Genomic DNA, 25,316 nt, shown 5'->3' with positions numbered 1-25,316 from the left:
GGACCATGTCACTTGTGAAGCAATGAGTATAGTGCCAGGCATCCAGTCGGTGCTGGATAAATGTTACCATTCTATTTCCCTCAAGAAGATAGGGGATTTGGAATAACGTGGTAAGCATGGAGCTGGATGCTGCGGTCTGAAAGGCTGAAAGATGAGCAGCATGATCTTGGACATCAAATTAGCCATCAGCACTCAGAGCGGAGCCGCCACCTCCCTCGAGAGGGGTTAGAAGTGCTGCAGCTCTAGCTGCGCCTGCAGAGACGAGCGTGCGCCGCTTTACCCTCCGCTGGCTCCTCTCTCGCTCCTCTCTTGGCTCCGCCCCGCTGGCTCTGTGACGTCCCCAGGAGGAAATGGTTCTCTGCCGGGAACAGTATTTAAAGATTAAATGTTGCCAAATGAATGCCTGCGGAGGCGTCTGAGTTTGAAAGGTAAGATGGACAGGAGGAAGAGAGCTGGTTCTTTCAGGGGATTCCTTGGGCTTTGGGGACCGCAGCTGAAAGGGGTTGTGAGATCGGGAAGCGGAAGAGAGCGCAGAGCCTGCTGGCCAGGCCCAGGGAGCCTTTGGCCCCTGAGCCCGCCTGAGAACTCCAAGGTTCTGCCACAATCCACACATTATTCCTTCAAGTCGTCTCGGTATATCAGGCGCTCTGGTCACAGGGAGAAAAGGAAACTGAAATCAGGACTCATCCATTGCAGTGCTTTTGCTGGCTTGTCTTTATTCTCTGCTCTGATATTTTACTCAGGGTTCCTTTGACTTTCTTCCCTACTCCGCTCCTTTACTTACACCAGCCCATCTCACACCCACTGAAACAGGAACGGTTTACACAAGCATTTGGCTCAAAGATTTCATTGCTGGGTGACTGTGCTTTTGTAGCACAATTGATTAGACCTCTGAGGGTGGGGGCTTTGAGACGGAGAGAGTGGCGAGATTGCTGAAAAATGGTTGCTTTGTGAATTTCATCATATGTATGTTGCATCGTAGCAGATGCAGTTATATAAATATTAAGGTAACCGTTTGGTGCTGTCTGGTGCTTGAATTGGATCTAAATTGCTCAGATCTGATTGAGGGCAGTTGGACTAAATTGACAACCCCAGGTTCCCTATTTCTGTACTATGTATATGCACATGGGTGGGGAGAATAGGATTTGCTAAAAGTTTTTTTCATGAAGGGACATAATTAGCTCTACCATTTATTGAATGCCTAATATTTGCCACTCCCCCTCTTGAATGCATTTTGTACGCATGACAGTATTTATTGTTGCCTCCATTTGAGGAAACAGAAAATTGAGACTCTAATCTAAGGTTACACAATTAGGAAGTAACAGTCTAAAGTTACACAATCAGGGGCTCAAACTTAGATCTTGCTGAGGTCGGAGTCTCAGTTCTTTTACTACTTTATCCTACTTTGAACAGGAGCACACAGTGCACAGAGAAGACGTGCACAGAGCCAGCAAACACCCTGAGTGGTACAAGAAATGCAAATCGACAAAACTACATTTTTTCGTGTTAAATGAAGGTTCTGGGTTTTGTTTTTTGTTTTTGTTTTTAAAGAGGCCATTTACTTCTAGTCAGAATGTGTTTAAAAGACATTGAAAGCAATTTAATATTATAGTTTTGAGAATCCTAAAAAAATCATATCCTTTGACCAGTCATTCAATTCTTTGAAATCTGTCTTAAGATCCATCATAAGAAAATAAGCTAAAATAAGCTAAATTTGCTGCAATGTTATTTAGAATTGTTAAAAAGTTCTAATTTAAAAAATCTTATTTAAGAACTGCTCAGTAATAGGGAAATGAAACAACTATATGATGGCATATTACGCAGCCATTAAAAATGTTAAAAGACTTTGTAATAACATAGGAAATTATTTATAGTATGGCATTAAATGAAAGGAAGAAGGAAACAAAGTTACTTACCCAGAATAATCCCAATTATTTTTTAAAAATCTATAGAAATATAGTAAAATATTAACAATGTCTGTTTCTGGACAGTGGGACTATAGAGTAATAATTTTCCTATTTTTAATTTATATATATAATATTCTATAATAAAAAGTTCTATAATAAGAAAGTAGATGTATTTTGAAAAGGTTATTAGTAAAATTAGTTTCTCTTATTCACATGTTTTCTCACTATTATAAAATTACAAAATACCTCTCTCATCTCTAGGTGGAATGTCAGAAGACTCCAAGAGTATTGTCCTTCCTCATACTGCTGGTCTGTAGCCAGATAATCCTTATTTACTCTGACAGGGGTTTCTAAGAGCTCATCTCTCTGATCAAGTACCAAGGAGATAAATTTTCATTTTCTCAAAGAAAGGGCAAAAAGTTCTAGCCAGTGGTATTTACCATCATGGAGACCAAGAGCCATAACAACCCCCAGGAGAGACCCACACGCTCCAGCAACAGGAGGGTTTCGGTGGAAGACAATGTTTTGTTGATTAAAGCTGTGACAGAAGGAGACATTGAGCTGGCCCGCCAATTGCTGGAAAGAGGAGCTGATGTCAATTTCCAGGAAGAGCAAGGAGGCTGGTCGCCTTTGCATAATGCAGTACAAAACTGCAGGGAGGACATCGTGGAGCTTCTGCTCCACCATGGTGCTGACCCTTGCCTGAGGAAGAGGAATGGGGCCACTCCCTTCATCGTTGCTGGGATTGTGGGAAGTGTGGAGCTGCTCAAACTTTTCCTGTCTAAAGGAGCAGATGTCAATGAGTGTGATTTTCACGGCTACACAGCTTTCATGGAGGCTGCTGTGTACGGTATGGTCAACGCCTTAAGATTCTTGTATGAGAATGGGGCAGAGGTGAATTTGAGTCGAAAGACAAAGAAAGATCAAGAGAGGCTTAGGAAAGGAGGGGCCACAGCTCTCATGGATGCTGCTGAAGAAGGACACGTAGACGTCTTGAAGATCCTCCTTGATGAGATGGGGGCAGATGTCAATGCCCGTGACAATATGGGCAGAAATGCTTTGTTCCGTGCTCTTCGGAACTCCGAGAATAGGAATGTGGAGGTCGTTACTCGCCTTCTGCTGGACCACGGGGCTGATGTCAATGTGAGAGGAGAAGGAGGGAAGACGCCTCTGATCCTGGCAGTGGAAAAGAAGCACTTGGGTTTGGTGCAGATGCTTCTGGAACAAGAATGTATAGAGATTAATGACACAGATAGCGAGGGCAAAACAGCACTGCTGTTTGCTGTCCAACTCAGACAGAAGGAAATTGCGCAGTTGCTGTGCGACAAAGGAGCCAGCACGGATTGTGGGGATCTTGTTAGGATAGCGAAGCGCAATTACGACAATGACCTTGCAAGTTTTCTTCTCCGTCGTGGAGCCAGAGAAGATTTTCACCCTCCTGATGTAGACTGGAAGGCTCAGAGCTCACGTTGGGGGACAGCCCTGGAACATCTCCATAGTATGTACCGCCCTATGATTGGCAAACTCAAAATCTTTATTGATGAGGAATATAAAATTGCTGACACTTCTGAAGGGGGCATCTATCTGGGGTTCTATGAAGAGCAGGAAGCAGCTGTGAAGCGATTCTGTGAAGGCAGCACACGTGGACAAAAGGAAGTGTCCTGTCTGCAGAGCAGTCGAGCGAACAGTAACTTGGTGACATTCTATGGGCGTGAGAGCCACAGCGGCTGTCTGTATGTGTGCCTCGCCCTCTGTGAGCAGACACTGGAGGAGCTCTTGGCCACGCGTGGAGAGGAGGCTGTGGAAAATGAGGAAGATGAGTTTGCTCGAAACATCCTCTTGTCTGTATTTAAGGCTGTCGAAGAACTCCACCTGTGGTGTGGATACACTCACCAGGATCTGCAGCCACAAAACATCTTAATAGGTGAGTCCCCAATCTTCTCTTAGAAATTATAAGGTCTTTATTTACAAAAGGAAAGGGTTTTCACTGCAGATAGGAGAGGCCTAGAGTAAACGTGGGTTATTCAGTTTGAGGATTAATGCAACGAATTCCTAGTTACAGTGCAGTCTCTTCTGCTACCAGTTATGACCCTTACTCCACATGCAAGTCACAGATGCCAAGGGAATGCCAGGCTAGCTCTATATTGCCCTTGGCAAATACAAATATGAAAGTATGTCTTAGATGGAGCCAGCTCCAGAAATTTGAATTCCTAGAGCAGCCTGCAAGTCAGAGAATCCTGAAGGTGTGTTCCTTCAGACAAGGTGGCAGTTCCTGTGAAACTTAATGGCAAAACTGAGATCAAAATTGGGGATGGCAGGACAAGATGTGACACGGTGAAACAGACTCCAGGCAGGCAGAACAAGTCAACATCCACTGGTCCAAGCCTAAAACAAAACAAACAAAAGTAAGGAAAAAAGCAGAGCTTTGTGTAAAGTCCTGGGAGGCAATGTGGTGCAGTGGGGAAAGCCTGGACGTTAGCCCTGTTTAGGGCGGCTTGCAGCCTAGTCCTGCCACTTTGTAGCTTTGTAACTTCGAACAAGTCACTTAATTCTGTGAGCCTTGGTTTCCTCCTTTGAGACTAATACCTCCTTCACAAGGTTGTTATGAGGTCTAAGTGCAGTGTGTTAAATAGACAAGTTGCCTGTAGATTGTAGGTGCTCAACAAAGGCCAGGTGCTTGTCTAGAGGGCTAAGCAGAAGCAGATATGTAACCTGCAGGTATGCATTGAGATTTAAGCTCGGTGTAAGGGAGCAGGGCAAAACGAGGGTCAGGCATTGAGGCGGAGGATGGTATTTAAGGTCCTGGACAAGAGGAGTAGGTGCACATAAGAACACGACTGGGGTCTGGCTTTTAGTTCAAGGACAGGTGCTAGTGTCACTCCTTCCTGGTTTTAAACAACTTTGCTGGGGGAATGACAAGGGCCAGAAATATATGCGGCTCTGTGAGGCAGATTCTGCGAGAGTCAGCCAAGGGTGAAGTCCTTCCCAGTTCTAACTGCTGATGTTGATGAGAAAGAGTCGTATGTCATGTTCTAAAGAAAAATAATTTGTGGCTACCTATTCCCTGGAATTTCTAGCATCACCTCTTCCGTTCTTAAGCTTGGACAATAAAGAATTGATTACTGCAGACTATTCCCCATGTTAAATCCCTAAGATGATAGGAAAAGATTTTCACATGAGTTCATAGCTGAGATCAAAATAAAAAAAGAATTTTTACAGGACAAAATCTTTGAAGAATCATAAAGAGACTAAACATGGATAGGATTGGATTGGAGAAGGACACAGGAGCCCAGGACAGATGCAGGAAGCCACAGCTAAATGATACTCATGATAGTGGGAGCAGTGCAAAAAAGTGCCACTCGAGAGTAATGGAAGCCAGAGCAGGAGAGGACGAAGGACCAGCTGAGAAGCAGATTGCTGCATCAACAGAAACTAGGAAGATCAAACCCGGTGCATGCCCTCTTCCCCAGGGCCCAGGCATCTCTTGACAGGCCTGTCTGTGTGCAGATAAGGGTACTGCTGAAACACTGGGTGTTTAGCGATCTCAAGAGACACAAAGGGCAGTTAAACCCACAAGATTTCTGCCAAAACACCCTACTAAGTGGCATGTCCTGTTTACCCCTGAGTTCACTGAATAAAATGCAAAGCAAAAGCTCTGACAACTGCCTTCATCCCTCCCCTATGTTGGGTGGCATTACCAGAAGCAGCTCACAGGGCATCAGGGATTCTCAACTGCAAAGTAAGACTTACAGTGAGAAATCACTTAAGATATTTAAAGGAGTGCCGATACTGTGAAAGAGATGCACGGAACAGAAGAATTTACACCCAAAGAAATATAGCTAACCAAGTTTGTTAGTTTCCTATGGCTGTTGAAACAAATGATCACAGACTTGGTGGCTTAAAACAGCAGAAATTTATTCTCCCGCAGTTCTGGAGGCCAGAAGTATGAAATCAGTTCCAGTAGCCCAAAATCAGGTGTCAGCAGGGCCAAATTCCCTCTGGAGACTGTAGAGGAGACTCTGTTCCTTGCCTTTCCAGCTTCTGGCGGCTGCCTGCATTCCTTGGCTTGTGGCTGCATCACTCCAATCTCTGCCTCCATAGTCATAGTGCTTTCTCTTCTGTTGTCAAATCTCCTTTTGCCCTTCTTGTATAAGGATACACGTGGTTACCTTTAGGACTCACCTGGATAACCCAGGATAATTTCTCCCATCTCAAGATTCTTAACTTAATCACATCTGCAAAGTCTTTTTTATTTTATTTTATTTTTTGGTGTATAAAGAAGCAGTTACATATTCCAGGGATTAGGACATGGGTATTTATTCAGTCTGCCATACTGAGTAACCACAACACAACTTTAAAGTAAGTATAATTAGTAAAACTAGAGAACAAAGATAGGTTATTTCATCCAAGAAGCAAGGATGAGCATTGTGAAAAGAACCAAAAAGAGAATTTGAAAATTAAAAAAATAATTGTTTAAATTAAAAAAACTCCAGCCTGGATTGAAGATTAAATTAGTGAGCTAGAAGATTTGCCTGAGAAATTCTCCTAGAAATTAACGGAAAAGCGTAAAGGGATGGAAAGTATTAAAAAAAACTTTAGAGTCATGAATTAGATCCAGAAGTTCTAATAGGCCTTCCAGAGGGAAAGAAGAGAATGAGGTTGAAGCCACATTTGAAAAAAATAGCTGAGAATGTCCCAGAACTAAAGATAGATATAGTTCTCTTATTGAAAAGAGTCACCAGGGGCCGACCCCGTGGTGTAGTGGTTAAGTGTGCGCACTCCGCTGCTGGCAGCCCAGGTTCGATCCCGGGCGCGCACCGATGCACCGCTTGTCAGGCCATGCTGTGGCAGCATCCCATATAAAGTGGAGGAAGATGGGCACAGATGTTGGCCCAGGGCCAGTCTTCCTCAGCAAAAAGAGAAGGATTGGCGTGGATGTTAGCTCAGGGCTGATCTTCCTCACCAAAAAAAAAAAAAAAAAAAGAGTCACCAAAAGCTGAGGATAAATAAGGAAAAAAACCCCACTGAGTCACATGGTAAAGGAGTTTCAAAATATCAACAAAAAAGAGAAAAACTCAAAATCTGCCAAGAGAAGACAAATTACCTATGTAGAAACCAGAATCAGATTGGGATAAGACTTCTCTCATCAGCAACCTGGATGCAAAAAGAAAGAGCTGAAGAGAAAGAACCTATTTAACAGCTACAGTGGACCACATATTTGTGTTCCACCAAAGTTCATATGTTGACACCCTAATCCCAATGTGATGGCATTTGAAGGTGGAGCCTTTGGGAAGTGATTAGGTCACTAGGGTGGAGCCCTGATGAATGGGGTTAGTGCTTTTTTTTCCCAAAACTGGAAATAAAGTTTTTATTATTTTTTTTATTTTTTGTGAGGAAGGTCAGCCCTGAGCTAACATCCATGCTGATCCTCCTCTTTTTGCTGAGGAAGACTGGCCCTGAGCTAACATCTGTGCTGATCTTCCTCCCCTTTATGTGGGACGCCACCACAGCATGGCCTGACAGCAGTGCTTCAGTGCACGCCCAGGATCCGAACCCGGGCCGCCAGCAGCGGAGCGCGCGCACTTAACCACTACGCCACGGGGGGCTGGCCCCTAAAGTTTTTATTTTTTTACAACTTTATTGAGATAAAACTGACATATAATATTGTGTAAGGTTAAGGTGTACAACATGATGATTTTCTATACATATGTATTGCGAAACGATTACCACAATATGGTTAGTTAACACATCCATCACCTCACATAGTTACCATTTTGTGTGTGTGTGTGGTGAGAACTTTTAAGATCTACTCTCTTAGCAACTTTCAAGTATATAATACAGTATTGTTAACTATAGTCACCATGCTGGACATCACATCCCCAGAACTTATTCATCTTGTAACAGGCAGTTTGCACCCTTCGACCACCTTCAGCCATTTCCTCTACCCCCTGCCACTGGCACCCACCAATCTACTCTCTGTTTTTATGAGTTTAGTTCTTTTAGAGTCCACATATAACTGAGATCATATAGTATTTGTCTTTCTCTGCCTGACTTATGAAACTTAGCGTAATGCTTTCAAGGTTCATCCATGTTGTCATAAACAGCAGGATTTCTTTTTTTAAAGGCTGAACAATATTCCATTGTGTGTGTATATCACATTTTCTTTATCCGTTAATCCGTCAAAAGACATTTAGGTTTTGTCTATGTCTTGGCTATTGTAAATAATGCTGCAGTGAACCTGAGGGTGCAGATATCTCTTCAAGATGGTGATTTCATTTCCTTTGGATGTATACCTAGAAGTGGGATTGCTGGATCATATGGTAGTTCTGTTTTTAATTTTTTGAGGAACCTCCATTCTGTTTTCCACACTGGCTATTCCGCTATGTTTCCACTTGTTTCCATAGTTGCCTTTTCACTTTGTTTGTCATTTCTTTTGCTGTGCAGAAGCTTTTTAGTTTGATGTGGTCCCACTTATTTATTTTTGCTTTTGTTGCTTGCACTTTTGGTGTCGTATCCTAATATCATTGCCAAGACCGATGTCAGGGAGCTTTTTCTCTGTGTTTTCTTCTAGAAGTTTTGCAGTTTCAGGTTTTACTTTTAAGTTTTTAATCCGTTTTGAATTAATTTTTGTGAGTGGTGTAAGATGGGGGTTCAGTTTCATTCTTTTGCGTGTGACTGTCCAGTTTTCCCAACACCATTTTTTGAAGAGACTATCTTTTCCCGGTTGAGTATTCTTGGCTCTTTTGTCAAACATTAGTTGACTGTATATGTGTGGGTTTATTTCTGGGCTTTCGATTCTGTACCATTGGTCTGTATATCTGGCTTTATGCGAGTATTATACTGTTTTGGTTACTATGGCTTTGTAATATAGTTTGAAATCAGGAAGTGTGATGCCTCCAGCTTTGTTCTTTCTCAAATTGCCTCGGCGGGATTTGCGCCCTTATGAGAAGTGGTCGTGGAGCTAGCTAGCTGTCTCTGCCATGTGAGGACACAGCAAGAAGATGGCTGTCTGTAAACCAGGAAGAGAGCCCTCACCTAGAACCTGACCCTGCTAACATCCTGATCTTGGGCTTCTAACCGCCAGAACTGGAAGAAATAAATTTCTGTGGTCTGAATCACCCAGTCTATGGTAATTTGTTATAGCAGCTGGCACCAAGACAACAGCCAAATTATTGTTGTTCGCATGTGATTCAAAATAAATACATTTTTTTTTTAAGTGTTCAAGGATTCAGGAAAACTTTCCACTCACAGACCGTCTGTGAAAGAACTACTGGAGGATGTGTGTAAGGAAGGAGAGAAAGAGTCTGGGAGAAAACGGAGACTTTTAGAAGCCGAAATGAACGAAGAAATAATTTTTTAAAGTAACCCGAACGTGTTGTTTTTTAAAAAACAAAAATTACAAAAAACAATCCTAGATGATATCGCTGTGGTGGGAGTAAGGGTGAAGAGCAGAGGGAAAGAAAAGGGGACTGAGGTTCTCGAGTCGTTGGCAGCAAGGCAGAGAGGGCAGATTTCATCCCAGCTCTGCCCATCAACAGTCTGTTAATGTCTGTGGTTGTAAAAGAACAGAAACTAAGCGTAAGCATTTAAAACTTTTTAAAGCACTTTAACAATGTCTATTGAATCTAAAAATAAAAAATCAAGTATTAGAAGAGATGCAAAGTGTTCCGTTAGATACTTTCAGATTTATGTAGCAGAAAACTCAACTCAAAGTGGCTTAAACAAGTGAAAGGAATTTATTGGTTCAAATAACTGAAAATAATCCATGGTTAATGATCTGTACCCCTCCACCCCTTCATCCTCACTGCAGACCACTTTCTGACTTCATCCCTCCTCTCCAGGCCCCTGGGCCGCCTTCTGTCAGAGTAGAGTTCTCCAGGTTCCTTTCTGCCTTGGGAATTCCTATCTGGAATTCTGTCTCCCCTCTCTTCCTCACTTCACTCACCTACCCAAATTCTACTGACCTTTTCTGTCTAAGCGTCTCTTCCTGAGGGAAGACTTCTCCCCCCACCCCACAGCCATGTAGCTCTTCTTCTAATACACTTTCAGAACATCCTGCACTTTGGCTAGCATTTTCAAAATTGCAATTAATTTTATGTTTATCTGTGTAACTGTTAATTTAGTATCAGTCTCCTTGCCCAGAGATGCTAAACCCTGTGTTCTCCTTCACCATTGTTTTTCCCTTCACCAAACACTTGTTGAAAAATTTGATGGGTTCATATTTATTAGATTCTGGGTTTCCACACAATGTTGATGTCTAAGTTCAGAATAAAAGGGGTTCGAGAAGCACACAATTGCACCGGCCATCATCCTATCTGGGGATACCTAGCCTTCCTTCTCAGACTCCATGAAGCCAGAAGCAGGAGCCACCTCTTAGAGGAGAAATCACTGACTTGCCCCCCTTTCATCTTGTTCCTGACCTCTCTCATCCCTGCATCTCTCTTTCTGAGGACTCACTGGCTCCCTTCAAGGGAGAAAGGTTCTGAAGAGGGCAAGGAGGCAGTCACTCATTAAGCACATGGTTGATCCATGATAACTGATTACAGTATCATGGTGGGCTGTGGCTAGCGGGTTCGATTTGGTGGAGCGCTATGCTAAGGTGGTCTTTGATTTGGAGACTTGTTGGTTAGTTGTTCTTTAGCCATAGGCTATAATCTTAATTCCTGCCAGCATCTCCTTTATAAATCTTTGCTCTTTGCCCCTAGGAATTACATGAATGGGGAGCTGGTTAAATTTATTCTCATCTGTCCCCACCCCCTGACCTGGAAAAAATAAAATGTAAGTCCTGCTCTTGGCAGATGCCTAATAGGTCAAAGGACACAGTGCATATGACAGTGTTTTGAGGAGTAAACAGCAATGCAGATACAAGCTTTACTGCCTTTTTCAGAGATGAGGGATTGCACATTGTGCTACATATTTATTTAAATTAATTACTCACAACGTGGAGAATGAGGATTTTTAATGCACCTCTACAAACTATCCCTTAGATTCCAGGAATGCTGTTTGCCTGGCAGATTTTGATAAAAGCATCAAGTGGTCTGGCGAGCCACAGGAAATCAAGAGAGATCTAAAGGTAATTTCTACGGTCAGTTTACTTTTCCATTTTCCTGCTTCCTTATTCGTTCATTACCTTATTTCCTACGGCCAATGAGAGGATGTTCCTATTTTAACTAGGAAGGAAAGAACTCTCAGGCCTTCCCCTAGTCTTGCTCACGGCCTTCGCTCCCTTGCAGACAGCAGCATTTCTCTGGGTTGGTGTAGAGTTGATTGTCACTGTGGCTCCTTTCTGTATCTCTTTGGATCTCTCTCTTCCTCCACTAGCTAAATAGTAAATAAATTGAGCATGCTGTACCTCTTCTAGAATTACCTCCAGGGGTTTTCTCCAAAATTCCTGCAGGAGGTATTTTCTGCTTAAGGACAAAGTAAATGAGATTTCTTTTCCCACTCCATTCAAACTCTGAAGAGGGCCAGACATTAAGGCCCTCGGAAACACCTGGAAAGGAGGGCGTGGATCACCAGCTCAAAAGACACTAAGCTTGGCCAAAAAGATTAAGTCCCTGAAATAACTGTTTCTTCTGAGAAGAGACAGAGCCTGGCCTCTGCCAACCAAGGCTCCCAGATTGATTCTGACCCTGGTAGGACAGACCTCTCCTGGAGAGTTGCCCATGGTGCTGAACTTTCAACCCGATGAGCAAGAGCTCTGCATCCCTGTCCGGCCTTTGTGGTTCCATGGCTCCAGATTTCAGCTCCTTCCCTGACTGTTGTCTTACAAGGTACAGGAGATCCTATGCCAGCCTCCTTCTTGGCCCTTCCTCCCTGCTGTGGCCTAACTCCTGGGGCCATAACTGTGTCCCGCTGGACCTGGACTGGCTCCTGTATCTGCTGCCTGTTGTAGCCCTGGACCCAAATTCCCAGTGCCCAGCCAGATTCGTGGCATTCCTCTTGTTTTTTAAAACATTTTCCCTTTCCTCTGTTTATCTAAATTCTATCCATACTTTAAGGTCTATCTCAAATCCCTCTTCCTCTAAGCAGTCTTCCCTGACAACTCTGGCCCAGGATTATCTTTTGCTCCTTATAAACCTAGGTTGTGGGGACCACATACTGCCTTGAAAAGTTCACAATGCACAAACCTGTGTCTTCTCTCCCCCTGTGGATTCCTCGAGATTCCTCCCATTTCCCATTTGCTCACAGCCTGCACCACACCCTGCAAGTTTACCCAAATAGAGTGAGTAAGCACATTTGGCTTGATTTGTGGCTTTTGTGCAGGCCCTTGGACTGCTGGTCCTGTATGTTGTAAGGAAGGGAGCCATCTGTTTTGAGACGCTGACAACTCAAAGTTATGAAGAGGTGATTCGACTTTCTTCAGACGCGGTGACTCAGGACCTCATTTATCACCTGTTCTACCCTGGGGAAAATGTGAAGGACCATCTGAGTGGCCTGCTGGATCATCCCTTCTTTTGGAGTTGGGAGAGGTAAGTAAAACTTGAGTACATATCATAGGTCTCCAGAACGGAGACAGTGAGTGTATTAGTCAGGGTTCTTCAGGATTCATAGAGATATATATATTATGAGGAAGTGGCTCATGCAATATTGTGGCTGAGAAGTTCCACAATCTGCCGTCTGCAAGCTGCAGACCCGGGAAAGGTAATGGTGTAATTTAGTCAAAATCAAAAGGCCTGAGAACCAGGGGAGCTGGTGATATGGATTCCAGAAAGGATCTGAAGGCCTGAGAACCAAGAGAGTTGAGGACAAGAGAAGATCAATGTCCTAGCTGAAGCAATCAGACAGGAAGGGGCAAATTTTGCCTTTTGTTCTATTCAGGCCCTCAACAGATTGGATGATGCCCAGTCACATTGGGGAGGGCAGTCTGCTTTACCGAGTCCACTGATTCAAATGCTAATCTCATCTGGAAATACCCTCACAGACACATCCAGAATAATATTTAATCTGGGCCCCCTGTGGCCAGTCAAGTTAACACATAAAATTAACCATCATGGTGAGGTGGTGTGGGCAGGAGTCAGGCTGGGGATCTGCAGATCCAGGCTTTCCTCTCAGCTTGGCATTTCCTGGCTGTGGGTCCTTGGAGCAGTGACTTAACCTCTCTGGACTCTGGTTTTCTCTTGTGAAGAGTAGAAAAAGGGAGAGGAGAGAAGCCTGTATCTCCCATTGTGCAGAATTTTTTAGAGACGTGGTTTTACTACTTTTATCAAAACCCAAAATCTAACAGTTTTCTCTTTCTGGAAAGAGTGGGAAGGATGGAATGAGCATGATAATTCTATCATCCTCAGCCGCTATAGGACCCTTAGGAATGTGGGAAATGAATCTGACATCAAAACGAGAAACGCTGAAAGCAAGATCCTCCGACTACTGCAACCTGGTGAACGTTCCACAAGTTTTGCCCAGTGGACTCATGAGGTATGAACAATTCCCATGGTCTGAGAGTTATTCCAGGGATAAGAATCTGTGTAATGTGTTATGTTAGTTTTTCTAACTTTTTTAATACTATTGGCCTGACCCAACCAAGGGGTGAAAGAGGGGATTTTCCTTCCCTTCCTCCCCATCCCAGTTTCCATTTGAACTTTCGGGTCTTTCAGAGGCCAGATTCCCCCGACAGACTCTCATCTAGGCTCCTCTTTAGGATGGCCTTGTCCCATCCCATTCCTTTTCTGTGGCTCTTTCCCTCAAACCTTGTTTTCTGAGAGAGGCCTGGCTAACAATCCTGTTACTGCTGTGACAAGAGCAGCTGATTGAATCGAGCTTAACCCAGAGGAGGCGCTCCACCGGGAGGCGTTTCAGTCTGAGGAGAGACCAGCTGCCTCTACTGCCTGTGAACAGCCCAGCTCTGAGGATCCGCATGCACACCTACATTCTGCCTGAGAAAAGAGACTACGAAGAAAAGATGACCTTCCAAATTCCTCTTCTTTAAGAAAAAGTCCACTTAACTTAAACTGAGTATGGTGGAACATAAAAAATGAATCAGCATCTCTATCTAGTCAGTACCATCAGAACTTTCATTATTATTAATTAGCAGCCATCTGTCAAGTACCAGTTGTGTGCCAGGCCCGTGCGAGGCCATGGATAGACAAAGCAGAGTACAGCATTATCCATGTGGGGCCGAGAGACCCACAGAAATGATGGCTGTGTGATACATGCTGGGCGCCGCAGGGATATGTGCAGAGCACTATGGGAGAATCCGTAATCCTCAGGTCTTTGAGTGAGACCAACTGCTTCCCTATCTTAAGCCTGATCTAGGACTGTGCTTCTTCTATACCTCTTTGTTTCTAGGTTTCATTTTGCTTTCCTTCCCTCGCTCGTCTCCAGGCTACACATCATACTCATAATTGCTGGCTTAACATCTGTCTTTGCTGCTATCCTATAATTTCCACCAGAGTAGACACCATCCCTTGTCTTGTTCGTTATTGTATTCTTGGTATGGAGTAAGTGTGCCGTGACTCTTTGCTAAATGAATGTCTAAAAAACTTCAGCCAACACTTAAATTTGTAGAATCAGAGCAATTTGAAACCAGAGCAGACGACAGTAATCGCTAATGATTGTGTAGTGCCGACTATATGGCAGCTATAGTTCTCAAGAATTAATGTGAGTTACCACAGTTAATCCTTGTAACAATCTTTGAGGCCATTATCTCCATTTTGCAGATGGGCAAACTGAGGCACAGACAAATAATTTTTCCAAAGGCACAGAGCCAGGAAGGGATGCAGCAGGATTTGAAGCTGGGCAGTCTGGTGGCAGACGCCATGTGCTAAAGCCACTCGTGCACAAAGCTATGATGCCATCAAGTCCACCAGCTCTTTTTTTTTTTTAATTTAATTAATTTATTTTTTTCCCCCAAAGCCCCAATAGATAGTTGTATGCCATAGTTGCACATCCTTCCAGTCGCTGTACGTGGGACGCGGCCTCAGCATGGCCGGAGAAGTGGCGCGTCGGTGCGCGCCCAGGATCCAAACCCGTGCAGCCAGCAGCGGAGCGCGCGCACTTAACCGCTAAGCCACAGGGCCAACCCCCACCAACTCTTTTAATTGCTGAGGAACTTGAGGCTCAGAGAGGGAACCCAAAACACTCAGAATTGGAAAACCAGAGATTGGCAGAGCTGGGAAGAGAATTCTGTTCTTTTGTTTCCCAATTCATTGATTCTTTCCCCTAAACTTCATTGACTTATATTGAATTTTGATTGACTTCAATTCTTATTTATCTATTTATTTTTTATTGTTGTCATAATAGTTTATAACATTGTGAGATTCCAGTTGTACATTATTATTTGTCAGTCACCATATAAATGTGCCCCTTCACCCCTTGTGCCCGCCCCCCAACCCCCTTGCCCCTGGTAACCACCAAACTGTTCTCTCTGTCTGTGTGTTAGTTTATATTCCACATGTGAGAGAGGTCATACAGTGTTTGTCTTTCTCTGTCTGGCTTATTTCACTTAACATAATACCCTTCAGGCCCATGTATGTTGTTGCAAATGGGGCGATTTTGTCTTTTTTATGGCTGAGTAGTATTCCATTATATATATATACCACATCTTCTTGATCCAATCATCTGTTGATGGACACTTGGGTTGCTTCCATGTCTTGGCTATAGTAAATAATGCTGCAATGAACATAGGGGTGCGTAAGCCTCTTTGGATTGTTGATTTCAAGTTCTTTGGATAAATACCCAGAAGTGGGATAGCTGGATCATAAAGTATTTCTGTTTTTAATTTTTTGAGGTATCTCCATACTGTTTTCCATAGAGGCTGCACCAGTTTGCATTCCCACCAGCAGAGAATGAGGGTTCCCCTTTCTCCACATCCTCTGTAACATTTGTTGTTTTTTGTCTTGGTGATTATAGCCATTCTCATGGGTGTAAAGGTGATATCTTAGTGTTGTTTTGATTTGCATTTCCCTGATGATTAGTGATGTTGAACATCTTTTCATATGCCTATTGGCCATCTGTATATCTTCCTTGGAAAAATGTCTGTTCATTTCCTCTGCCCATTTTTTGATCGGGTTATTTGTTTTTTTGTCGTTCAGATGTGTGAGTTCTTTATATATTATGGAGATTAACCCCTTGTAGGATATCTGGTTTGCAAATATTTTCTCCCAGCTGGTGGGTTGTCTTTTCATTTTGATCCTGGTTTCGTTTGCCTTGCAGAAGCTCTTTAGTCTGATGAAGTCCCACTTGTTTATCTTTTCTTTTGTTTCCTTATCCGAGTAGACATGGAATTTGAGAAGATCCCTTTATGACAAATGATGAATAGTGTACTGCCTACGTTTTCTTCCAGGAGTTTTATAGTTTCAGGTCTCACCTTCAGGTCTTCAATCCATTTTGAGTTAATTTTTGTGTAGTGCGAAAGCAGATGCTCCACTTTCATTCTTTTGCATGTGGCTGTCCAGTTTTCCCAGCACCATTTATTGAAGAGACTTTCCTTTCTTCATTGTATGTTCTTTGCTCTTTTGTCAAAGATTAGCTGCCCGTAGATGTGAGGTTTTATTTCTGGGGTTTCAATTCTGTTCCATTGATCTGTGTGTCTGTTTTTGTACCAGTACCATGCTGTTTTGATTACTATTGCTTTGTAGTATGTTTTGAAGTCAAGGATTGTGATGCCTCCAGCTTTGTTCTTTTTTCTCAAGAATGCTTTAGCTATTTGGAGTCTTTTGTTGCCCCACATGAATTTTAGGATTCTTTGTTCTATTTCTGTGAAGAATGTCATTGGGAATCTGATTGGGATTACATTGAATCTGTAGATTGCTTTAGGTAGTATGGACATGTTAACTATGTTTATTCTTCCAACCTATGTACATAGGATATCTTTCCATTTCTTTATGTCATCATCAGTTTCTTTCAATAATGTCTTATAGTTTTCATTGTATAGGTCTTTCACCTCCTTGGTTAAATTTATTTCTAGATATTTTATTCTTTTTGTTGCGGTTGTAAATGGGATTGTATTCTTGAGTTCTCTTTCTGTTAGTTTGTCATTGGAGTATAGAAATGCAACTGATTTTTGTAAGTTGATTTTGTACCCTGCAACTTTGCTGTAGTTGTTGATTATTTCCAATAGTTTTCTGATGGATTCTTTAGGGTTTTCTATATATAAAATCATGTCATCTGCAAACAGTGAGAGTTTCACTTCTTCATTGCCTATTTGGAGTCCTTTTATTCCTTTTTCTTGCCTAATTGCTCTGGCCAGAACTTCCAACACTGTGTTGAATAACAGTGGTGAGAGTGGACACCCTTGTCTTGTTCTCAGAGGGATGGCTTTCAGTTTTTCCCAGTTGAGTATGATGTTGGCTCTGTGTTTGTCATACATGGCCTTTATCATGTTGAGGTACCTTTCTTCTATACCCATTTTGTTGAGAGTTTTTATCATAAATGGATGCTGGATCTTGTCAGATGCTTTCTTTGCATCTATTGAGATGATCATGTGGTTTTTCTTCCTCATTTTGTTAATGTGGTGTATCACATTGATTGATTTGCTGATGTTGAACCATCTCTGTGTCCCTGATATAAATCCCACTTGATTGTGGTGTATGATCTTTCTAATGTATTCCTGTATTTGGTGTGCCAATATTTTGTTTGGGATTTTTGCATCTATGTTCATCAGCGATATTGGTCTGTAATTTTCCTTCTTCGTATTGTCCTTGTCTGGCTTTGGTATCAGGGTGAAGTTGGCCTCATAGAACATGTTAGGAAGTGTTCCATCTTCCTCTATATTTTGGAATAGTTTGAGGAGGATAGGTATTAAATCTTCTTTGAATATTTGGTAAAATTCTCCAGAGAAGCCATCTGGTCCTGGACTTTTATTTTTGGGGAGGTTTTTTGATTACTGTTTCAATCTCTTTACTTGTGATTGGTCTATTCAGGTTCTCTTTTTCTTCTTGATTCAGTTTTGGGAGGTTGTATGAGTCTAAGAATTTATCCATTTCTTCTAGATTATCCAATTTGTTGTCATATAGTTTTTCATAGTATTCTCTTATAATCCTTTGTATTTCTGTGGTATCTGTTGTGATTTCTCCTCTTTCATTTCTAATTTTATTTATTTGAGCCTTCTCTCTTTTTTTCTTGGTGAATCTGGCTAAGGGTTTGTCAATTTTGTTTATCTTCTCAAAGAACCAGCTTTTTGTTTCATTGATCCTTTGTACTGTTTTTTTGGTTTCATTTTCATTTATTTCTGCTCTAATTTTTATTATTTCCCTCCTTCTGCTGACTTTGGGCTTTGTTTGTTCTTCTTTTTCTAATTCTGTTAGGTGTAGTTTAAGATTGCTTATTTGGGATTTTTCTTGTTTGGTAAGGTGAGCCTGCATTGCTATGAATTGCCCTCTCAGGACTGCTTTTGCTGCATCCCATATGAGTTGATATGGTGTATTTTCATTTTCATTTGTCGCCAGATATTCTTTGATTTCTCCTTTAATTTCTTCAATGATCCATTGGTTGTTCAGTAGCATGTTGTTTAGTCTCCACATCTTTGTCAATTTCCCAGCTTTTTTCTTGTAGTTGATTTCTAGTTTCATAGCATTATGGTCAGAAAAGATGCTTGTTATGATTTCAATCTTTTTAAATTTATAGAGGTTTGCCTTGTTTCCCAACATATGGTCTATTCTTGAGACTGTTCCATGCGTGTTTGAGAAGAACATGTAATCTGTTCTTTTTGGATAGAGTGCTCTATATATATCTGTTAAGTCCATTTGGTCTAGTTTTTCATTTAAGTCCACTATTTCCTTATTGACTTTCTGTCTGGATGATCTATCCATTGATGTAAGTGGGGTGTTAAGGTCCCCTACTATTATTGTGTTGTTGATATTTCCTTTTAGGTTTGTTAGTAGTTTCTTTGTGTACTTTGGTGCTCCTGTGTTGGGTGCATATATATTTATAAGTATTATGTCTTCTTGATGGAGTTTCCCTGTTATCATTATACATTGTCCCTCTTTGTCTCTCATTACCTTTTTTATCTTGAAGTCTACTTTGTCTGATATAAGTATGGCAGCACCTGCTTTCTTTAGTTTTCCATTAGCTTGGAGTATCATCTTCCATCCCTTCACTCTGAGCCTGTGTTTGCCTTTAGAGCTGAGATGTGTTTCCTGGAGGCAGCAAATTGTTGGGTCTTGTTTTTCAATCCATCCAGCCACTCTGTGTCTTTTGATTGGGGAATTCAATCCATTTACATTTAGAGTGATTATTGATATATGAGGGCTTAATGCTGCCATTTTATCTCTTGTTTTTCGGTTGTTATGTATTTCCCTTGTTTCTCCTCTCATGTATTTTGGACTGCTAATTCAGTTTGGTGGCTCTCTATGATGGTTTTCTCAGTTTTCTCTTTATTTATCATTTGTGTCTTTGTTCTGATTTTTTGTTTAGTGGTTATCATGTGGTTTGTATAAAAGATCTCATAGATGAGATAGTCCATTCCCTGATAGCGTCTTGTTCCCTTAGTCTAAGCAGGTTTCATCCCTCTCCTCTTCCCCTTCTAAGTTGTTGTTGTTGTCACAACTTATTCCATTAAGTGTTGTAAATTTGTGGTTAAAATGAAGTGATAATATTTATTTTTGATGTTTTCTTTTCCTTTATCTTTAGAGTTATAATGAAGTGTTTGCTAATCTGTTCTGATAGAGAGTTGCAATTTCTGATTTTGTTTGCCTATTTATCTGCATGCTCAAGGCTTTGTAAACCCTTTCTTTCTTTCTTTCTTTTTCAGGTATGAGGGCTTTCTTGATCAAATCTGGTGGGGGGGTCTTGGGACAATGAAATCCCTTAGCTTTTGTTTATCTGGGAAAGTTGTTATTTCTCCATCATCTCTGAAGGATATTTTCACTGGATATAGTATTCTTGGCTGAAAGTTTTTGTCTTTCAGAATTGTGAATATATCATTCCACTCTCTCCTAGCCTGTAAGGTTTCTGCTGAAAAATCCACTGAAAGCCTGATAGAGTTTCCTTTATAAGGTATTCTCTTCTGCCTTGCTGCCCTTAATATTTTTTCTTTATTTTTGACTTTTGCCAGCTTTACTAATATATGCCTTGGAGAAGGTCTTTTTACATTCATGTAATTAAGAGTCCTGTTGACTTCTTTTACATGTAATTCCAGCTCCATCTCCAGGTTTGGGAAGTTCTCAGTTATTATTTCTTTGAACAAGCTCTCTGCTCCTTCTTCCCTCTCTTCTCCCTCTAGAATACCTATAATCCTTATGTTGCATTTCCTAATTGTGTCAGATATTTCTCAGAGAATTTCTTCATTTTTTTTTAGTCTAAGTTCTCTCTCTTCCTCCATCTGAAGCATTTCTGTGTTCCTGTCCTCCAGATTGCTAATTCTATCCTCCATATTATCAGCCCTGTTGTTTAAGGACTCTAGATTTTTCTTTATCTCATCCTTTGTTTTTTTCATCTCTAACAATTCTGTTTGGTTTTTCTTTATAGTTTCAATCTCTTTTGTGAAGAATTCTCTCAGTTCGGTAATTTGGTTCCCGATTTCATTGAACTGTCTTTCAGAATTCTCTTGTAGCTCATTGAGTTTTCTTATGATGGCTGTCTTGAATTCTTTGTCATTAAGATCATAGATTTCCATGCCTTCAGGATTGGTTTCTGGGTGTTTTTCTTTTTCCTTCTGATCTGGAATATTAATAAATTTCTTTATACCATTTGATGGGGTGGATTTGTGCCGGCACATAGTGATAGTTTCTGGATGCAGGTTCCGCCTGCTGCCACTTGGGGAGTGGGCAGGAGCTGTGTAATCTGAGCCCACTGCTGCGATCCCTGTCAGTTGTGCCTGTCCAAGCCTGGGTCACTCCTTGGGATCGCAGTGGCCCTGTGGGGTCTCCCACCGAGTGGGAAAATAATCACGTGGGGGTCTCAGGGCCACTGCTGCCTACTCCCACAGACCCCGGGGGTTGTGCTCCCTACTGCTGGGCCACAGTGGTACTATGGGTGTTCAGGAAGCTGGGAGCTTGTTCACCCACACTGGGATCTCAGCCGCCCTCTGCTCCTAGGTCACACCAGCTGTTGTGCTTGGTGGGCAGGAGCTCCCCTCTGGGACTGAGCCAAAGCCTCTCCCTGGAACTGGGTAGGATTGTGGATTCTCCCACCAGACGAGAGAGTGATCACCTGCGGGCTCAGGGCTACTGCCTCAGGTTCTCACAGTCTCGCTGAGACATGCTTCCCCTCTTTGGGGCTGCAGCAGTACTGTGGGTGTTCACAGCAGCTGGGAGCTTGTTCACACAGACTGGGAGCTCAGCCCCCCTCTGCTCCCAGGTAGCATTGTCCTTTGTGCTTGGTGGGTAAGGCTTCCCCACTGGGTCCAAGCCTATGCTGCTCTCTGTGGGCTGCATGGCCCTGAAGGCTCCCCCACTAGACAGGGAAGTGATCACACAGGGGGTTCAGGGCTGCCATCACCTGTTTCCACAGTCATGCTGAGGCACGCTCCCATCCTCCGGGCCCCAGCGATGCTATGATCGCTCCAGCTGGGAAAGTAGTGGCACATGTGTGCTGGGCTGCCTGGGGTCCAGAGGGTCCTCACCTATCTCCACCACTTTCTTGGGGCGGGGGGTAGTCCATATATAGTTCAGATATACAGCTGCTTGGGTCTCTCAGGCGTCCTGGTGTGCTGTGCGGGTATCCTCCGCTGATCCGTGAACATCCTTTTAGTTGTAGTTTGAAGGGAGAGAGACACAGGGAACAACTCACTCAACCATGTTGCTGACGTCACTCAATTCTTATTTTTTAATTTCCATTTTAGGCTTGTTTTTCTTTTGATTTTAGTGACTTGCCCATTTTCCTGGTCGTACAATCAGTTTTTGGCAGCACAGGTCTACAGCCCAAGTTTTCTAGTGTGTACTTCTGCCTTCCTCCACAAGCTGCCCCATCCTGCCCCACTACATCGCTCAGCATTTCTCAGACGTGCTCTGCATGTCGTACACCAAGGCGGGCTCAGCAGGTCTTCACTAGGGTTGGTCTAGTCACTAGTTACTCTTCCTAAGGGACCCTCTGGCTTCCTGGTTGTTGCATCTTGTTCTCTTACTCCAAACTCTTTCTAAATACAAGAGCCATCTACAAGGGTGCAAGCATACAGAGGAAGGCATTCATATGAAAGAAGTTACCCTGGGGCGCCTAGAGGCAACAAGAAACATGTAACCTTTGGAGACACAATTCAAAAGAAAATAAAACAAAAAACAACCCCACTCACTTTGGCGGTGGCTGCCAGGCCTGGTTTCAGTACAGACAACCTTCTTTAAAGAGGAAATGTAATAAAGTATGAATTTGCAAGGGTGGCCACAAGCATAAAAATACGTGTATTATGATGAGCAAATTTCCTGGTATAGCAGCCAAAGATTTTCTAAACCATGTGTTAATATATTTAACTTCTTATGAAAACAATTTACGTGGGAAATAGATACATGAATTTAAAGTTATTTATAATCCCACATCTACACACAACTACAGTTAGCATTTTGGTGTAGAGTGTTCACTTCCATTCTTTTCTTTCTGTTAATTTATTTTATTAATTAGTGGTAATTTTGGCATATATTAAAATTTGTATTTTGCCTTTTTGCAGTAACATTCCATCAGGATTTATTTTGTATTGCTCCTACATTTTGTATAATGTTTTGCTTTTTAGATTGACAGCTGTGTCATGAAAAAGATGAATAAGTTTTATAAAGAAAGACGCAATGTCTATCAGGACACTGTGGGTGATCTGCTAAAGTTCATCCGGAACGTTGGAGAACACATTGATGAGAAAAGGAATGAAGAGTAAGTATTGTTTTCATTCCCGTAAGTCATATATGAGATGAGAATGATTTAAAAAAATCCAATTCTAAATTTATATCTGCTACTTGATGGAAAGAACAACATTTATTTTGATGAAAGAAAAGTATTTCCTCCCCGTTGTTCAGAAAAGGGACTCCACGAGGGTCTTACAGTGAACTCATGGACATGCCCAGTAGGCTCTCATCTTCCTTTTTAGCTTTTGCTGAGCCCTCATGAACAGAAGGCTAGTGACTCCCTTGTGTGAAGAAACACAGGGGACTGGGCAGCTGGGTGCAATGAATGTAGCATTATGAAAGCCTAGAAAGTAGCCCCACATTAGTCAAATCAGCTTTTGTTGCCAAGAATATTAGCTGCAAACTCACAAAAAACTTGCAGTTTTCAGGGCTCTTTTAGATTTTAGAATTGTAGATAAGTGATTGTGGAGTTGTATTATCTGCCTTTTATGGATGATAAAACCGAGGTTCACAAGAAATAAGCTACCAAAGTGCACAGGATTAGTTGTAGAGTCAGGAGATGAATCACGCTCTGTCAGGCTCTCAAGTCCTCATTCATTTTGCCATAGAAACCAAGGGAGCAAAGAGATCTCTGGAGCCATGTGTTGTAAGGAGGGGAAGAAGAATTTGAGGCAAGCATGCCAAAGCATTTATGTTTCATTTCAGGATGAAGTCGAGAATTGGAATACCTTCCCACTATTTTCAGAAGAAATTTCCTGATCTGATCATCTACGTCTATACGAAACTACAGAACACAGAATACAGAAAGCATTTTCCAAAAACACAGTTCAAACAAGCCTTGGTGTGAGGGAGGCAGTGGTGGTCAGCACTTGAGTGTTGCTGAGCCCTGAGTGCTGACAGAGCCTTGTGTAATCCTGGGCAAGTCACTACTCTCTGGACCTCTTAACTAACCTGGTTGCCTGGAAGGGATGAGTTGGATGGCTGATGCGGCAGTTCCTGGTCCAATGCTCGGCATTTCCCACATGTTTATAACAAAAAAGGTATATGCTCCAATTACTCTAGGTCTTTTTAAGGGTAGAGTTTAGGGGCAGGAGCTAGGAGGGCATCCTGCTGAGATTCCTCTTGTCAATTGCACGAAAGGAGTGAATGCCTAGACCTCTAATGCTGTATGTTTTACATCAATTATCTCATGTAATTCTCCCAGTGACCTTGCAAGATAGGGTTAATATCCCCAGAGAAGAACTGAAGAACCTGAAACTCAGAGTTTGAGCTACTTACCCAAGATCATACAACCTGTACAGAGCACTGTATAAATGCATGTGGTGGTGTTGTTACCTCTCACTTGGGCACCTTAGAACTTAATTACTAGCCCAGGGCTCTTCTGCATGAGACCCAAAAAGAACGTCAAATGGGCTCCGTCAAATGCAAAATAAGGATTACAACATTTACCTTACGGGAGGCTCATTCATTTATTCATTCAATATTTGTTGAGCACTAGTATAAGTCTAGGTAATAGTTGTATGAATTCCATTCCTTCTAGAACCACCTGCACTGGTTTTCCATGACCTTAAGGCAGTAGTTCTCAACTGTGGGCAATTTTGCCCCTCAGGGGCCATTTGGTAGTGTCAGGAGATGTTTCTGGTTGTCAAAGCTGGGAGGTAGGTGGTGTTACTGGCATCTAGTAGATTGAGGTCAGGGATGCTGCCACACATTCTGCGATCACAGGATAGCCCCCTGCAACACAGAATTATCCAGCCTGAAATATCAGTGGTACTGAGGTTGAGAAACTCTGCCTTGAGAGGCTGGGACACTTTTGAACTGGCTTGCGGCCCAGGACCATGGAGTGTGCAGACCACCTCACAAGGAGTGACTTGGATTTGTTTCCTTGCTTTTGGATCTGTAGTGAGACAGTTCCAGTGTCACCTCCTCAGGAAGTCCTCTGACCACCCTCAGTTTCTACACCCCAGTGTGAGTCCTCTTCCTGGCTCCCTAGCACCGTAGCCACATCAGAGCATGCTTTTCTCCACCTTGAGCGTGCTTCTTCCCCACTGGAATCTAAGCTCTTTAGGGCCAATGAAATATATTTTTTTGATTTGTGTCATTACTGCCTAGCAAAGTGTCTTCCCCACAGTAATGTACAATATATATTCATTGAATAATGAATGAACCATATTCATAGAGGAGTAATAATGCTACCTTACATTTTTATGATAATTTATAACTTCTAAATTACACCTGCATATTTTATCTCTTTTAGTTTTCAAAACAATCCCGTAAGGTAAATGTTGTAATCCTTATTTTGCAGATGAGGAAACTAAGGTTAGAGACATGCTGATTGACTCTAATACATGGCTAGGAGGTGTCATTGTCTGGATCCGAACAGATAGTCTGGCATTAAGTCTGATGTTCTTTCCATTATCCTCACTGTGGTGGTGAAGATGGAGCTTTGTAGTGGGAGGAGCTGGGAAAAACGGTATCTTAGGTATTCCTGAAGAAGAGGTGGTGTAAAATGGGTATCACTGAATGAAGTTAAGAAGAGCTGGAAGGGACAAACTTAAGGATTTTCTTTAAGGTTTTAGGAGCAGCAAGATTGCTTTAGGTTTTAAAGTTAAGCTTTGGTTTTATGATTTGTAGTGAGTACCTGGATATGTCAATCAAAATGTCCATTTATAAAGCATATTCAATAAAACTTTGAATCATCTCA

At 42.2% G+C, this 25,316-nt stretch overlaps 1 protein-coding gene across 2 annotated transcripts; it reads left to right on the top strand.

Annotated features, from left to right (window-relative positions):
* Positions 1-335: 335 nt before the first annotated feature.
* RNASEL (ribonuclease L) lies at positions 336-25,316 on the top strand. 2 transcript variants are annotated; one of them, XM_004425169.3, is made up of 7 exons: positions 336-428; positions 2,169-3,831; positions 10,895-10,980; positions 12,174-12,379; positions 13,196-13,322; positions 22,507-22,640; positions 23,318-25,316. In XM_004425169.3, the coding sequence occupies exons 2-7, from the start codon at positions 2,352-2,354 to the stop codon at positions 23,457-23,459; spliced, it is 2,175 nt and encodes a 724-aa protein (XP_004425226.3). In that variant the 5' UTR covers positions 336-428; positions 2,169-2,351; the 3' UTR covers positions 23,460-25,316. The 2 variants fall into 2 exon arrangements, with proteins under 2 accessions (XP_004425226.3, XP_087294916.1); XM_087438790.1 differs by lacking the exons at positions 22,507-22,640; positions 23,318-25,316 and having other exon boundaries at positions 13,153-13,279.

The sequence above is a fragment of the Ceratotherium simum genome, chromosome 2, assembly GCF_057802395.1.
Source record: "Ceratotherium simum simum isolate JZ-2026a chromosome 2, ASM5780239v1, whole genome shotgun sequence".
Taxonomy (NCBI): Eukaryota; Metazoa; Chordata; class Mammalia; order Perissodactyla; family Rhinocerotidae; genus Ceratotherium; species Ceratotherium simum.
The sequence above is the reverse complement of the archived record's forward strand: the minus strand, read 5'-3'. Positions and strand labels throughout refer to the sequence as shown.

Bases quoted from the DNA above. Each gene is read 5' to 3' on its own strand.
- RNASEL (XM_004425169.3), top strand. From the start codon at position 2,352: ATGGAGACCAAGAGCCATAACAACCCCCAGGAGAGACCCACACGCTCC. The intron at 12,380-13,195 runs GTAAGTAAAACT...TATCATCCTCAG, and splicing joins TTCTTTTGGAGTTGGGAGAG to CCGCTATAGGACCCTTAGGA. The intron at 13,323-22,506 runs GTATGAACAATT...TTTGCTTTTTAG, and splicing joins TTGCCCAGTGGACTCATGAG to ATTGACAGCTGTGTCATGAA.